The sequence below is a fragment of the Letharia columbiana genome, assembly GCF_014066305.1.
Source record: "Letharia columbiana isolate WasteWater2 chromosome Unknown Sc0000023_s0, whole genome shotgun sequence".
In the NCBI taxonomy this organism is placed as follows: Eukaryota; Fungi; Ascomycota; class Lecanoromycetes; order Lecanorales; family Parmeliaceae; genus Letharia; species Letharia columbiana.
The window spans coordinates 615,988-628,757 of NW_023501064.1; the positions used below are offsets into that span (position 1 = coordinate 615,988).

At 50.8% G+C, this 12,770-nt stretch overlaps 6 protein-coding genes across 6 annotated transcripts; 5 read left to right on the forward strand and 1 right to left on the reverse strand.

Annotated features, from left to right (window-relative positions):
- Positions 1–362: 362 nt before the first annotated feature.
- Positions 363–2,198, forward strand: HO173_007324 (uncharacterized protein; the record flags this gene model as incomplete). The annotated part of the gene is made up of 5 exons (XM_037309228.1): positions 363–457; positions 507–751; positions 835–1,064; positions 1,163–1,491; positions 1,541–2,198. The coding sequence occupies 5 exons, from the start codon at positions 363–365 to the stop codon at positions 2,196–2,198; spliced, it is 1,557 nt and encodes a 518-aa protein (XP_037164089.1).
- Positions 2,199–2,745: 547 nt separating this feature from the next.
- On the forward strand, positions 2,746–3,654 carry HO173_007325 (uncharacterized protein; the record flags this gene model as incomplete). The annotated part of the gene is made up of 2 exons (XM_037309229.1): positions 2,746–3,406; positions 3,437–3,654. 2 exons carry the CDS (start codon positions 2,746–2,748, stop codon positions 3,652–3,654), a joined length of 879 nt encoding a protein of 292 aa, XP_037164090.1.
- Positions 3,655–5,925: 2,271 nt separating this feature from the next.
- Positions 5,926–7,196, forward strand: HO173_007326 (uncharacterized protein; the record flags this gene model as incomplete). Its single annotated transcript, XM_037309230.1, has 2 exons — positions 5,926–6,441; positions 6,495–7,196. The coding sequence occupies 2 exons, from the start codon at positions 5,926–5,928 to the stop codon at positions 7,194–7,196; spliced, it is 1,218 nt and encodes a 405-aa protein (XP_037164091.1).
- A 448-nt stretch (positions 7,197–7,644) lies between these two features.
- HO173_007327 (uncharacterized protein) lies at positions 7,645–8,722 on the forward strand (the record flags this gene model as incomplete). Its single annotated transcript, XM_037309231.1, has 2 exons — positions 7,645–7,729; positions 7,791–8,722. 2 exons carry the CDS (start codon positions 7,645–7,647, stop codon positions 8,720–8,722), a joined length of 1,017 nt encoding a protein of 338 aa, XP_037164092.1.
- Positions 8,723–9,252: 530 nt separating this feature from the next.
- HO173_007328 (uncharacterized protein) lies at positions 9,253–10,512 on the forward strand (the record flags this gene model as incomplete). The annotated part of the gene is made up of 2 exons (XM_037309232.1): positions 9,253–9,777; positions 9,856–10,512. The coding sequence occupies 2 exons, from the start codon at positions 9,253–9,255 to the stop codon at positions 10,510–10,512; spliced, it is 1,182 nt and encodes a 393-aa protein (XP_037164093.1).
- A 552-nt stretch (positions 10,513–11,064) lies between these two features.
- On the reverse strand, positions 11,065–12,748 carry HO173_007329 (uncharacterized protein; the record flags this gene model as incomplete). Its single annotated transcript, XM_037309233.1, has 2 exons — positions 11,065–11,141; positions 11,227–12,748. The coding sequence occupies 2 exons, from the start codon at positions 12,746–12,748 to the stop codon at positions 11,065–11,067; spliced, it is 1,599 nt and encodes a 532-aa protein (XP_037164094.1).
- Positions 12,749–12,770: the final 22 nt, after the last annotated feature.

Below are 12,770 nucleotides of genomic sequence, written 5' to 3' on the forward strand. Positions count from 1 at the left end.
GCGTCGGCAAGACAATAAAGTCGAGTGGTCATGGCTAGCGAGAAACGGGATGACATCGATAATGCAAGGCACCACGTTAGAAGGTGGGCGATTGGATAGTAAATACCGTAGCGTGAGATGGTTGGGGAAACGAATACGCATCCAGCAGGAGCAACCAGCGATTGACCTCATCGGCGCCGACTATCTCCAGGATCTCAGGCTCCGAATCTCCGGGATCGCCTCAAATTGCTAACTCTATTCATCGACTTCTCACAAGACCCTCTCAACCTCATCTTTGTCATATAAGCAGGCAAATGCTAAGTACCTTCTAGATGTGACCAGAGCACCTGGCCGGCCTTTCCCCCGATTCGCTGAACCCCGCAATGTACACCTTGGTCGTCTGCTTGGTTATAACCATCACATTATGGTTCCTTCAAGGTCAAAGGTCGGCCATTAGACGCAACGGGAAACGGTTACCGTAAGTCCAATTCGCAGTGAAGCCTGCCGACTCTAACTTGCAACATCAGACGGCCTCCCGGAACCCTTCCCTTGGCCGGCAACGGCATCTGGTTCCTCCAACCAAGGCATAAGCTGCTCGATTGGTTCGTTCGTTGCGAGAGGCTCGTTGGATTCAGCACATTTGAGATATCCGTGCCGTCTCTACCACCAGGCATAGTGATCAATGATCCTGCAAACGTGGAGCATGTCTTGAAGAGCAACGACATCTTCATCAAGGGAGAATTCTTCCGAATCAGATCCTGGGACCTGTTTGGTATGTGATTGGCCCGATTAGTATTGTTAGGTAGGATTCTTGAGATGACTGTCGATGTCCTTGCTGACGACTGAATACTTCAGGAAATGGCATCATCAACGCTGATGGGGAATTGTGGAAGATCCAACGAAAGGCTGGACTTCGCTTCTTCAATAATGCCAATATGAAAATTCTCGTTGAAGATGTTCTGCCGCCCATCCTTGCCGACACCGAGGAATCCTTGGACAATGCCTCGAGACAAGGAAACGTCATGGATCTCCAGATCGTGCTCTTGGATCTCACCACACGCTTGATGGGCAACATTGCTTACGATGTGCGTATATTCCCACGCCCTTTCCATTGATAAGCATGGGACGGTTATGACGTGTGCAATATATATGAAGGTCACTAAAGCTGAATGGTAGTCACTAGATGGATATGCCCGCGTCTTTACCGTTCTCGAAGTCCTTCGACTTCGCCTCTGGCGCAATAGGAGAACGTTTTCAGAACCCGTTCTGGAAGGCCAAAGAATTTATACTTGGCGCCTCCCTTCGTAAAGCGATCTTTGACGTCAAGATCTTTGGCAGTAGCATCGTCTCCGCAGCGACCCAAAAGAGAAAGGTCAAGTATGGTTCGAGCGAAAACAACATAGCCAAGAACTCGAACCCGGTGCAAAACAATCTGATCAACTCCCTGTTGGACCACATTGATGATCATCAAGTTGTTGCTGATGCAGCCATGAATTATTTATCTGCGGGCATGTAGGCTCCACAATACAAACGTATGATCACTGACCTTCGCTCTAGGTAGAGACACCACAGCTCAATCTTTGACTTGGACCCTCTATCTCCTAATGCGCCATCCGGGTGCACAGGAGAAGATACTGTCGGAGTTGCGTTCAACGTTCGCTGGAGCTAAAGACGACCTTCCTTTATCTTTTGACACTGTGCAACCTTCATACCTGCCCTACATAGCGGCAGTCTTCAACGAAAGCTTACGATTCTATCCACCGGTGCCAGTCGAACTCAAAGAGTCCACTGCTGAAACGACATTTCCGGATGGCACCTGGCTACCGAAAGGATCAGTAGTAATGTGGGCCACTTGGGCAATGGGTCGCTCAAAGAACACCTGGGGTGACGACGCTGACGAATTCCGGCCTGAGCGATGGCTCATAGCTGGTGACGAGTACGAAGCATTGACTTTGAAGACGATGAGTGCTTTTGCATTCCCAGTCTTCAACGGAGGTCCCAGAGCATGCCTTGGCAAAAAAATGGCCGAGCTTTTGGCCATCCATGTTATTGCTAGTCTGATCTGGAAGTATGACTTTGCGGAAGTATTTGATAAAGAGACCATGCCCGGAGAGACACCGAAGGAGAGACGAAGCCAGAATAGCTTGACTTTGCCCATGGAAGGTGGCTTGCCTTGTTATGTACGACGAAAGGACTCTAGGCCAGGAGAGTCTCTATAAGATCCGTCCATGCAGGGGAAGTCCAAGGTTTATATAAAAATAATGTTCTTGGTCTTGAGAGATCCGGCTTTCTTTGACAAATACATGCAATGGGGAATAGTCTTCCAGACACGGCTGACTAGAACAAAGTAAACATGACTGTACTTCCACGTTCATAGCTCTCGCCGCGGGTAGTATCTATAAGTGATTAACCATCCGGCATGTGGACAAGAAGTGCTTTCAGCGGAACACATTGGCATCGAGGAATGTTTCCGGAAGGTTCTTCAATGCTGAGCCTTTGTCACAACACCATACTCTTGCATCATAGTTTGTGATCTTACCAACAGCAACCTCAGAAACACAAGAAGTTGGTCGCTCCTTTCTCAGGCCTGTGGCGGTCTGTTAGGACGCTATTGAACCAATCCTTCGAGCTTGACCTTTCTCACAAACCAGCATATTTTCGACTAAAAACACATCTTTAGTCTTCTAACTCTTACTGGCCCTCGATACCAAAACATCTCACGCTGTCCGCCAAATTACCAAGTGACGACCGCTAGAAAGTCCAAGAATGCCCCCATCATCTCGTACCCGCCGCTTCAAGGCAGACAGCGTCAAAGAGAGCGCAGACCCCCTCTACAAGAGCGACGACGAGCAGGCCCATCCCAGACCCATTATCCGCAAGTCAAAGGGTTCTACATCCAAGCGAAACAATCCCCAGCAACCCGTTTCTGAAGCGAACATCTCTACAGAAGCACCGATTATCAAAGCGGATAACTCTAGAAGCCCAGAGCCGCTTTCTTATCTATTCGGGTACATCACGAAACAGGTTGGCAAGAAATATGAGAAGCCTGTCCGCGATGAGTTTCATAAGGATCTGAAAGCGATCGGAGAAGGACGCAGGGATGCGCACCCTGGACACGCGGGAGCCATGGATCGGTCTCTTCAAGAAGTTGCGAGGCTCAAATTGCAAGCCGGACTTGAGACTGTTCAACCAGCCATCGCAGAGGAAGTTAAACCACTTGAGGATCTCGTGATCTCCGAATATACGATCCGATATTGGAAGAAAAGACTTGCTACGATCAAAAGAGATAACAAGAGAAGTGCGCAACGGAAACAGATGAAGTTCACAAGGGCAGAGGTGGCGGAAGCTCATGAGATGTGGGTAGCCAAGCGAACTGCTTTGGGACTACCCCTAGACGGCGACCTCGACGACCTTGCACCAGCCGAACGTGCCTCAGACGACACTGAATAATCAGCAGACAAGCACAACGACGGTAAGAGCGTGACTACTACGCGATTGGTTCAACCAGAGACGAACGCGACTCCAGACTCGGACACCTCAGCTGAGGAGCAACCCAACGAGAGCGGTACCGATGATTCGACTGATTCTGATTCTGATCCGGAAAGCTCGGAGGAGGCTGTATCGGAATTTTCATTTACGGCTGATGGCATTGAATCTTCTGAGTCGGGCGCCTAAGTGCGAATGGTTTGACAGGAAGGGGATGTCCTAGGCTGAGCTGGAAGTAGTCCTATTCTACGAATTTGTCGCAGAGTGCTAGGTTACCCAGTACAAGCCTAATCATTCCTTTGTGCCCGCTTTTGAGAGAGTCAAACCGATATAAGAGCCTATTTGCTGGCCCGTCTCCCCAAATTCCACGCCTTTCACTGCTTTAGTGGAGGGCCGCGTGCATGACCAAAGGCGGGTAACCCCAAGATCAGTCTCCCTCCTTGTGCTGCATGACCCCATTCGGCTCGCCAGATAGCAAGACCTCAAAGGAAGATTATTTGCTCTACGACCCTTCCTTTCCCCCAGTTGCTGTCGCCAAGACCGTTTTGTATCGGCCTCTTCTAGCTAGCAGCCCTTTCAGATGTTTAAAGACCAGGAGTTCAACATGTCTCGCGCCAGATTGTTTCGCTATGTAACCTCTCTCTTTTCTCTTCAAAAGATGGTCCGGGAGCGCTTTTCCCGGGGTTTAGGTGGGTTCATAGATCCTGAGATCTGAGCGTAGGTGAAATGACTTTGGATTGGTGGGTTGCATGCTATCTAAAACCAGGCTCTCCGTAACTATGACCCGCCGACATTTTTCGGAATTTCGCCCTTTTTCAATGTGGAACCGACCTGCGCAACTCCCCTAACTTCCTATCTCTCGGCGCGGTACATATTACAGGCGGGGCAATTTGTTCCGCGTTTGACGCCGAGCCGTCCACGACCGACCCTATTACAACCTCCCATACAAGCTGACTAGTGGCGCCTGAGGTGGAGGTTGCTGAGGCGTTGTTTGATCTACTGGCCCGCGAAAGAAGGCGACAGCGGTATTCACGAGCTCTTGGATGTGGTTGATGGCGGTCATGATCCTCAATCACGGTATGTTTTAGTAGATTGCTGCCAACACAGAGCAAGCAGGTTTGTCCTGACTTACGCGATTGAACCGGAATCTGACTCGTAAGCGTACTCTCCGTCTGGAATTGATGCGTGAAGCTGATGGAGGTGATAGTGTCTGGACTTTTCTAGATAGTAGGCACTGCTGAACCTGGAGTAGACCGGGAATAGGATTTGGACCAAGCGGAGGGTGGCGACGGGTGGAGATGGCAAATCCGTTGTAGTCTTGTCTGAGTTTGAAGGAATTTTCGAAGCTTTGCGGGCCTGTGGTGGAAAGATAAGTAAAAGGAAAAGGAGAAAGGAGAATTCTTATACACACCAGGTCGTTGGGAAAGCGCCAGAAAGCGGAGAACGCTCACTTTGAGGGAGACATCTTTTTGCAACCAGACTGCCATCAACTGAACCCCGTCCGTAGACGTTTGACCAACGGCTTCTTAACACAAGTCCTTCGCTTCTTAACTCAATTCGGCAATCGGGCAATATGGCCGCGCTGTTCCTCGGTAGTTGTCTTCGGTAGCATAGGCATTGGGCCACTAGCAGCTCGGGACCAGTCTTTTGACCACTCACTGTGCAACGATCTTGCCCCATCATGACTCATGTGATGGGGTTTATTGCATAACGGACGAGTAGATAAGGGCACGGGCACCAAGCCAATGACCGTGCGAACCCAGTGTGTCGGGGTTGGGAAAGGACTCTGCATTCTTACTATGACTCACGCTATACGAGTTGTAAATGGAAATTCGTAGCTCGAGTGCGTCATTGGACAAGTGACCGCATTCTCGCTTGAAGGTAGTGAAGAAGTGTTATTGCCATGGGGGCCGTGACCTTCTAGAACCACACACTTCGATTTGGCTCACATACTGGCTTCATTGAAACATTCAAGCTGAGATATAGTGCGAATTTCGTTGAAGATGGGTAAATGATTGAGCAATATGGCAGTCTTGTCTGGCAGACGGTTGGCAAGTAGCCAAATCCTCGTCTGGAATGATAAATTGGGAGCCGTAATGGACGATCAAGCATTGGAATCCAATCAAAGCCAGCGAATGCTTTGGACAGGAGGTGACCGAAAATAATTATCAAGTAAAGTATCTTAGGGCCGTGAGGCCATTCGTGAGAAATGCTACTAGCGGCGGCGGGAGCCCCACGCGCTTACCCACATTAGCGAGTGATCCAAACATAGGCCACCAAAATCACCTAGTCAACTTTCTTTCTTCTCCGAATACTTTCACTTTGCAGAGAGCTGTGAGTAATGAGGCATCGTGCTTCTTCAGCCCAGAGGTTTACTAGAGCATTCGTGGTGGCGGGTTCATCTCTCAACTTGGCTCATCGTCATCAACCCTACCAGCTTCATATCAGGAAAATATCATCATGACAGACAGTTACAAGTTCGAAGGGTACAAGTGGGAAGCTTTGTCAGATGCATATCCTGAGCATAGCGCTTATCGGCGCTGGGTCCAGTCTTTCTTTGATAACATCAATTGGAATGCTCTGTGCAGATTTGCTTCAGAGCTCAACGATGGCAAGGATTGTGCGGTGGATCCACAGTGGACTATTGGGGGACGCCACCTGATCCGCATTATCAACTTCCAAGATGGTTCACGTTGGATTGCCAGGCTCCGAATGACCACCCGTATGAGCGAAGATGAACAAAGTGGGCTGGTTCAAAGAGAAGTCGATTGCCTCCAGTTAGTGAGAGAAAGGACTACTGTACCTGTGCCAACGGTCTTTGGCTACATGGCGAGCACTCGAAACGAGATTGGCGCGCCTTTCATACTGATGGACTGTCTATTTGGCAATATTGGACCGGACCTGAATGGTGACATCGATCAGGGTGTCCCCTCCCAACACAAGTCCTCGTTCTATGCGGAAATGGCAATTCTTCAGGTAGGTTGATCTTTATTCGCCCTCTTCCATTGCTAGCTTTAACGAGAATTCAGACGGAGACGTCATCCATTATGTTCCCCAAGATTGGGGCTATTATTCGGCTAGCAGACGGCACTTACGACGTTGGCCCTCTCCCCGGAATCGGTGGACCATTCAGTACAGCAACAGAGTACCTAAAGGCCTGGGCAAAGGCTGCCGAGTTTCCTGACTTTTCGCAGGCCAAAGAAGCCTGTGGGGAGTACTACGACGATGTGATGTCTCAGATCGCGGAGTTCCCTCATAAGCTTGAGGAACTCGCTGCGAATATCCCTATGCGAGATCACGGTCCATTCCCTCTTTTCCACAAAGATTTTGGCCACAACAACATTGTCGTGGATGATGACTACAATGTACTCGGTGTCATCGACTGGGAACATGCGTGCTCAGTACCTTGGGAATGTATTTATTTCCCAATAACATTGTCGCTATTGCCGGCGCCGATGGATGCTCCGGAGAATTATGATGAGAATGGCATAGCTAAAGGTGCGGACACTAGGTCCATGATCGAGGAGCGAACAAGGTACATCGGTACAGTACAAGAGGCGGAACGAAGCAAAGGGCTATCGTCCTGGCTGTCGGCCACTTTGGCGGATCAAGGAAATCAGGACCTTGGGTACGCAATGAAGCTTTACACCGAGGACGGCAAGTTCGGCTTCTATAACAAGATTCTAGATGTTCATCACGAGAAGTGGAGTGGAGGGAAGAAAAAAAGCTGATATGTCTGATGGAGCAGGCAATCCGGAGGGCTTGCGAGACGGCGCTCTTCCACGAATTGGAGCTATTCTGTCTACTGCGCTCCCGTGCAGCTTATGGCCATGCACGACGGGTTCTCAGGCTGCTCTTTGAACTGACTCGGCGTTTGTCTAAGCTGTTTGGACCTGCCTGAATTTAGCCAGCATTTCGATCGTTACTGCAAAGCTCAGGGTTGTCGCGAAGCGTCTTGACCCCCATGTGTTGACTGCAGTCTAAACAAAGAAGTTACGTCTCCGCACTTAGTTGTAGTCTGATGAATAGGGCAAGCAATACCAAACTTTAATTCGCATAGTGATGATGTTTTAATGTTGGTGAATGGTGCCCCAAACCAGCCGCGCGGAGCGCCTGGCCTACTCGCACAACCTTTTACTTCCGAAATCCCCCTGCTGAAAGAGCAGACAACTGTTCAACATGTCACCCAACGAGGCACAGGGTGTTTATTTAGCACCTGGAGAAAAGAAAGGCAACGATGGCACTCTGACAGTCCTGGGATGCGGTGCGTATGTATTCGCGCAAAGCCTTTTCCAGCTACCGGAGCTGACATCCATGCTCTCAAGGTACTCTCGGTATCGCCATCCTCTCGGGCATACTCTCTTCCTTATCTGAGCAAAACCTTGCGCGTTCAACCAATGGTACCACCACACCATCCGAAGAGCCCCCTCCTCGTACACCCTCCCGTTTCATCGCCTGCGTGACACGCCCTGCATCTGCAAAACGAATCAATGCAGAGCTTTCACAATTGACATCTGCCCTGACGATCCTACAGAATGACAATCTCAAGGGCGTTCAAGAAGCAGATGTCGTGCTGCTCGCCTGCAAACCCTACAATCTCTCTGCCGTGCTACAAGAGGAAGGCATGCGGGAAGCCTTAGGAGGAAAACTTCTGATCAGCATCCTGGCTGGTGTGCCTGTCTCTCAGATTGAGGACACGATATACGGCAAAGGTAGCAGCGAGACATTACCAGCGGACCCCGCCGTGGACGGCCGATGTAGGATTGTGCGAGTCATGCCAAACACTGCTTCCCTTATACGCGAATCTATGACAGTCATCGCAAATTCCAATCCTCCGCTACCGCAGTCACTCGATGCACTAGTCTCATGGATGTTCACTCGCATAGGCAGGGTTGTTCACCTTCCACCGGCGTCCATGGATGCTAGCACAGCTCTCTGTGGCTCTGGACCAGCATTCTTCGCGCTGGTACTTGAGGCAATGGCAGATGGAGCTGTAGCTATGGGCTTGCCAAGAGCAGAAGCGCAGTTGATGGCTGCGCAGACGATGAGAGGGACTGCTGGGCTGGTGCTCAACGGTGAGCATCCGGCTATGGTGAGGGAGAAGGTCAGCACTCCTGGGGGTTGTACTATTGGAGGACTGCTTGTACTGGAGGAGGGGAGTCTTAGAGGAACGGTGGCTCGGAGTGTGAGGGAGGCTACGGTGGTGGCGAGTCAGTTGGGCAAGGGCATGCAGGGAGTCAATGGGACAAGATTCTAGATTACGCAGTTTGAAGGATTTTAGCCAGAAACTCTGATAAACAACAGAGGGCCATGAGGTTTGACTAGACACAACTGTCAGGTTTTGATTGCTTTCCAGATCAAACGTCCATCGGGCTAGCAAGCTCTCTTGCAGTGCAAAAGTTTTGGCCCCAGTGGGAAGATAGACGATAGATATATTGACTTTCGGAGAGATTTTCTATTGGTATTTCGACGCAGACGTAACGTTTTCAAGTATAGCGTATCTCAATATGAAAGCGCGGTTATCTCGTCTATTTTGTGGAGCTCACATCGACACGGAATCTCTCTACAAATGCACACCACCCAGCTAGTCCACGCTCAACCCAGGACAAGATGCCTCTCACAATCCCTGCATAGCTACATAATTCTTCAAGACTAACTGAATCTCCCACTGCTCAATCGCCTTTACATTCACAGCATACAAGGAGAATTGTGACCGTGGAAGATTAGCCAAATCGCAACCAGTAAGTCATATTCTACTTCCCTCCAACCCTCTGCAGCTTCACCATTATGGGGCAAATGACGCTAGTGGGCCATCACGCTGCGATGACGATGCCACACACGTATCGCATCACGCAGCTTGAGGCCACTTCCTATGCCACCACTTCGCAGGACTCATTTCACATGGATCGGGCATACGTGAGAGAGAAGCTCGAGCTGTTGCGCGCCGGGCTTCCCGCGGCTATCGGAAGGATTCTGCGTCAGCAGCAGTTGTTGAAACAGACCGCTAACACAGTATCGCCTTCAACAGTGGCTGCGGGAAACGTCCCACCCCCTCTCCCTCCCTCGGTGGAGGCAGCGTACAAAAAGAAATGCATCGAGCTAAAGCGTCGCCTGATCGAGGTTGATGAAGATAATGACGCTAAACGCCTTCGCATTGCCCGTCTCCATCAGGGTATCCGCAAAATGCGTCTTGAACGCGCATATTTGCTTGAGGCATTGGCAAAGCGCCAGAAGAAAAACGGTAGCAGTATTGATGGCTTTCCTGTAGCCTATGATGAAGAGAGCGAAGGTAGCAGTGAGGGACCTCCAACGGTATGATTGTCCAAGGCAAATTACCAGTCCACGCATTTATCAACGCAGAATACCATGTCACTGACTCTTCTCTCGCAGCCAAACGAGAAGCCTCTCCGCTCCAAGCGAAGCCACCGTCGCCCTGTCAGCTCACCGCCACCCATCTTGGGACCGCAATTTCCTCGTCCCATTGCCCCATCGCAAGGCCACCCAACCTCCGCGTTCGACGCTCCGGGTAACCATCCATTCCGCGAGTCCTCATACCAGCAAGCCCCAACTACAAACGGTCATCCTGGCATGCACTACCAGTCTCACCAATCACCATACGCATCCAACATCGGCCGTGACCAACAACAGCAGCAACTCTTACCACGTGCCGCTCCGCCTCCAAACGCCTTCGAAGATTTCCTCGAGAACTATGTCCAGGCGCGTCCTAACGAATACCCAGCTCGTGACCAAGAGGAGCTGCTCCAATACGCCCGCGGTGCATGGGATGATCCGGCCAAGGTTGAATACCGACGTGTCTACGAGGAGAGATACGGGCGTCGCTTCCAAGAATACATGGACAGCGTGAACGAGCTAGAGGAGCGTGAGAGGTACGAGCGTGAGCGTGAGCGTGAGCGTGGCTACGAGCAGAGAGGCAGAGCTGGACGCTACGAAGAGAGGGAAGTGGAGAGAGAGTTGCCGCCGCCACCACCGCCACCGCCTGCAGCAGGGGCTGGCGCCCTGGGGGGATTCACGAGCATCAATGCTTGAGGAGGCTCCGACGGCGTTCTTTCGGTTTCATCTACTAATCGACGAACTGCAATTCAACCATGACATATTCACATCAACGGCATCATTCTTTCGGGTTTCATGATTTCTATACCCACCGAGTACGATTTCACGTACTACTACTGTCAGCAAGCAATGTGCTCATTCGGGGCTACGGCCCGCAGCCCATTGCTGCATTTGAGCTTATAGACTTTCGGTTGAATCACAACAATGAAAACATGCATCAATCATTCTTCCACGCATTGCTGATTTTCATACGTATGCATAGTGTGAGGATTCATTTGTCCACGGGTATGTTGCACAGGATCAGGCTTCCACGTATATACAGGTTTTGTGATCTTCAGCCGATCTGTGTACAACATCTAGACACTTTGCCCTCACAAGAACGCATTGCGTGTGTTCTGTTGGGTTGTCCCAATAACTAGGTAAGTAGGTACTCTCCTTGCCCTGTCCACGCCACAAACGGCCCGGTGAACGCCTTCCCGTAGGACAACTCTCCGTACGCCCATTTCCAGGTACACTGGGAGCAGCGATTTAGTCGACGCCAGCGTACAAGTCCACAACGATATTGATTGCCGCAACCAGGATCTCGGCCGCGATGAGGACGATGACTGAACCTCGGATTTAGCACCGTACACTTGTATCAAAGCCCAGCTCCAAAAGCCAAACAAAAGACTGGGCGGAATTGTGACTTACCGATCCATTCCAAATACTCCCCATGCTTCGTCCCTACCTGATCCTTCAACACGGCAAGCAAATCCCCAATAACGCTCAACCTCTCCGTTAACAATCCCACCCTCTGGTCCATTTCTAGGTAACTCCTCACTGCCGCATACACGGGTTCTAAACTTGGTTCCGCCCACATGAGCTCCGGACTGTCGAGTACGGAACCTTGGAGATGTATGTTGATGCGTAATATGAAAAGTTGTCCGATTTGTTGATGGATCTGCCGGCGGGAGAGAGATATGGAGCCGGTCAAGGCAATCTCGGCGGGTAGGGGAGAGGTCATGGTGATGGTAGTTGTTAATAGGTCTTCGAACAGAGAGGTTTTGACGCTTTGGGCTAATGCGTGGGAGATGGCGATTTTGATCATGTAGTTCTTCTTCTCTCGGAGGGATATAAAATCGTTGTAAATTCGAGCCTGGTATTCACGGGTATAATAGAAATTGAAATTCTCTGTCTGCACATCGTCCTCGCTAAGTTTCTCGGCTTCGAATTTTGAGATTTCCTTTAGGAAACGCTGTTCTTGTTGTAATGTCATGCCCCAGATCACCACGGTGCCGTATTCGAAAAGGAACACTTCCGGCGTGTGAACTTTGGTGTCAAAGTCCTGAGTTGAAACGGCGGGAGGAGAAGACTGATCCATTTCGAGAGCAGTATGGTTGGGAATCGAAGATTCGCCGTTCTCGAGCGTGGTATCGCCGGCGGAGGTGGAGAGATCGATGAGGTCTTCCCGGCGGGTGTGGGCGTTTTCATCGACTTCGAGGGCGGAGTCGGAGTACCTGCGCTCTCGATTTTGGGGGAGCTCGTGCTCATCGAGGTCGGGGCTGTCTGTGTCACTGGCGTTGGAGGGTCTGCTCTTGCCTTTGGGGCGACCGTAACTGAAAGGGGAATATATGCATTCGTCGAACAGTTTCGGGTTGGCGCCCCGTGTCCGACCCTTGGCTTTGAGGTATTTCATGAGGCCGTCTAGTCGGTACGAACTCGCTGTGCAGTAGGCCGTGACCCGAGGGAGCTTGTCTCTGTCTGCTTTCCCCAGCCTCGCTGCATCTCTTCTTGCGGTTGGGTCTTTTATCCTCGTAAATTGCGAATAGACATCCCTTCCACTTTCTTCGTCCGGTCCATCCTCTCCAGGATCTGGATTCGGTAAGAGTTTTAGCTTCTGCGCATTCTTTGTCGTCCTCTGAGGTCCGATTTTGGAAGCTGGAGGTAGCATGGGCGGCTGAGAAAGCGGAGAGCCATGACTGTTCCTCCTTCGGAGCTTGCTGTTCAGTGCTGAGAGCTTTGGCGGGCCGGCAGACGAATGTCCAATAGCAGGGAAACTCGGAGAGGATTGAGGAGCTGGACGCAGAGGTGAGGTAGAGTCTGTAGGACTGTTTGGGTCATTGATGGTGGTGTGTGGACTAAAGGTGACGGTTCTTTGTGGTTTGGGAGAAGTGGAGCTCGAGGGAGTTGGCGGTGGTAGGAGCGGTGATGTTTCTGTAGAAGTGGAAGCCATTGCAGGTATGAGGCAGATGTTC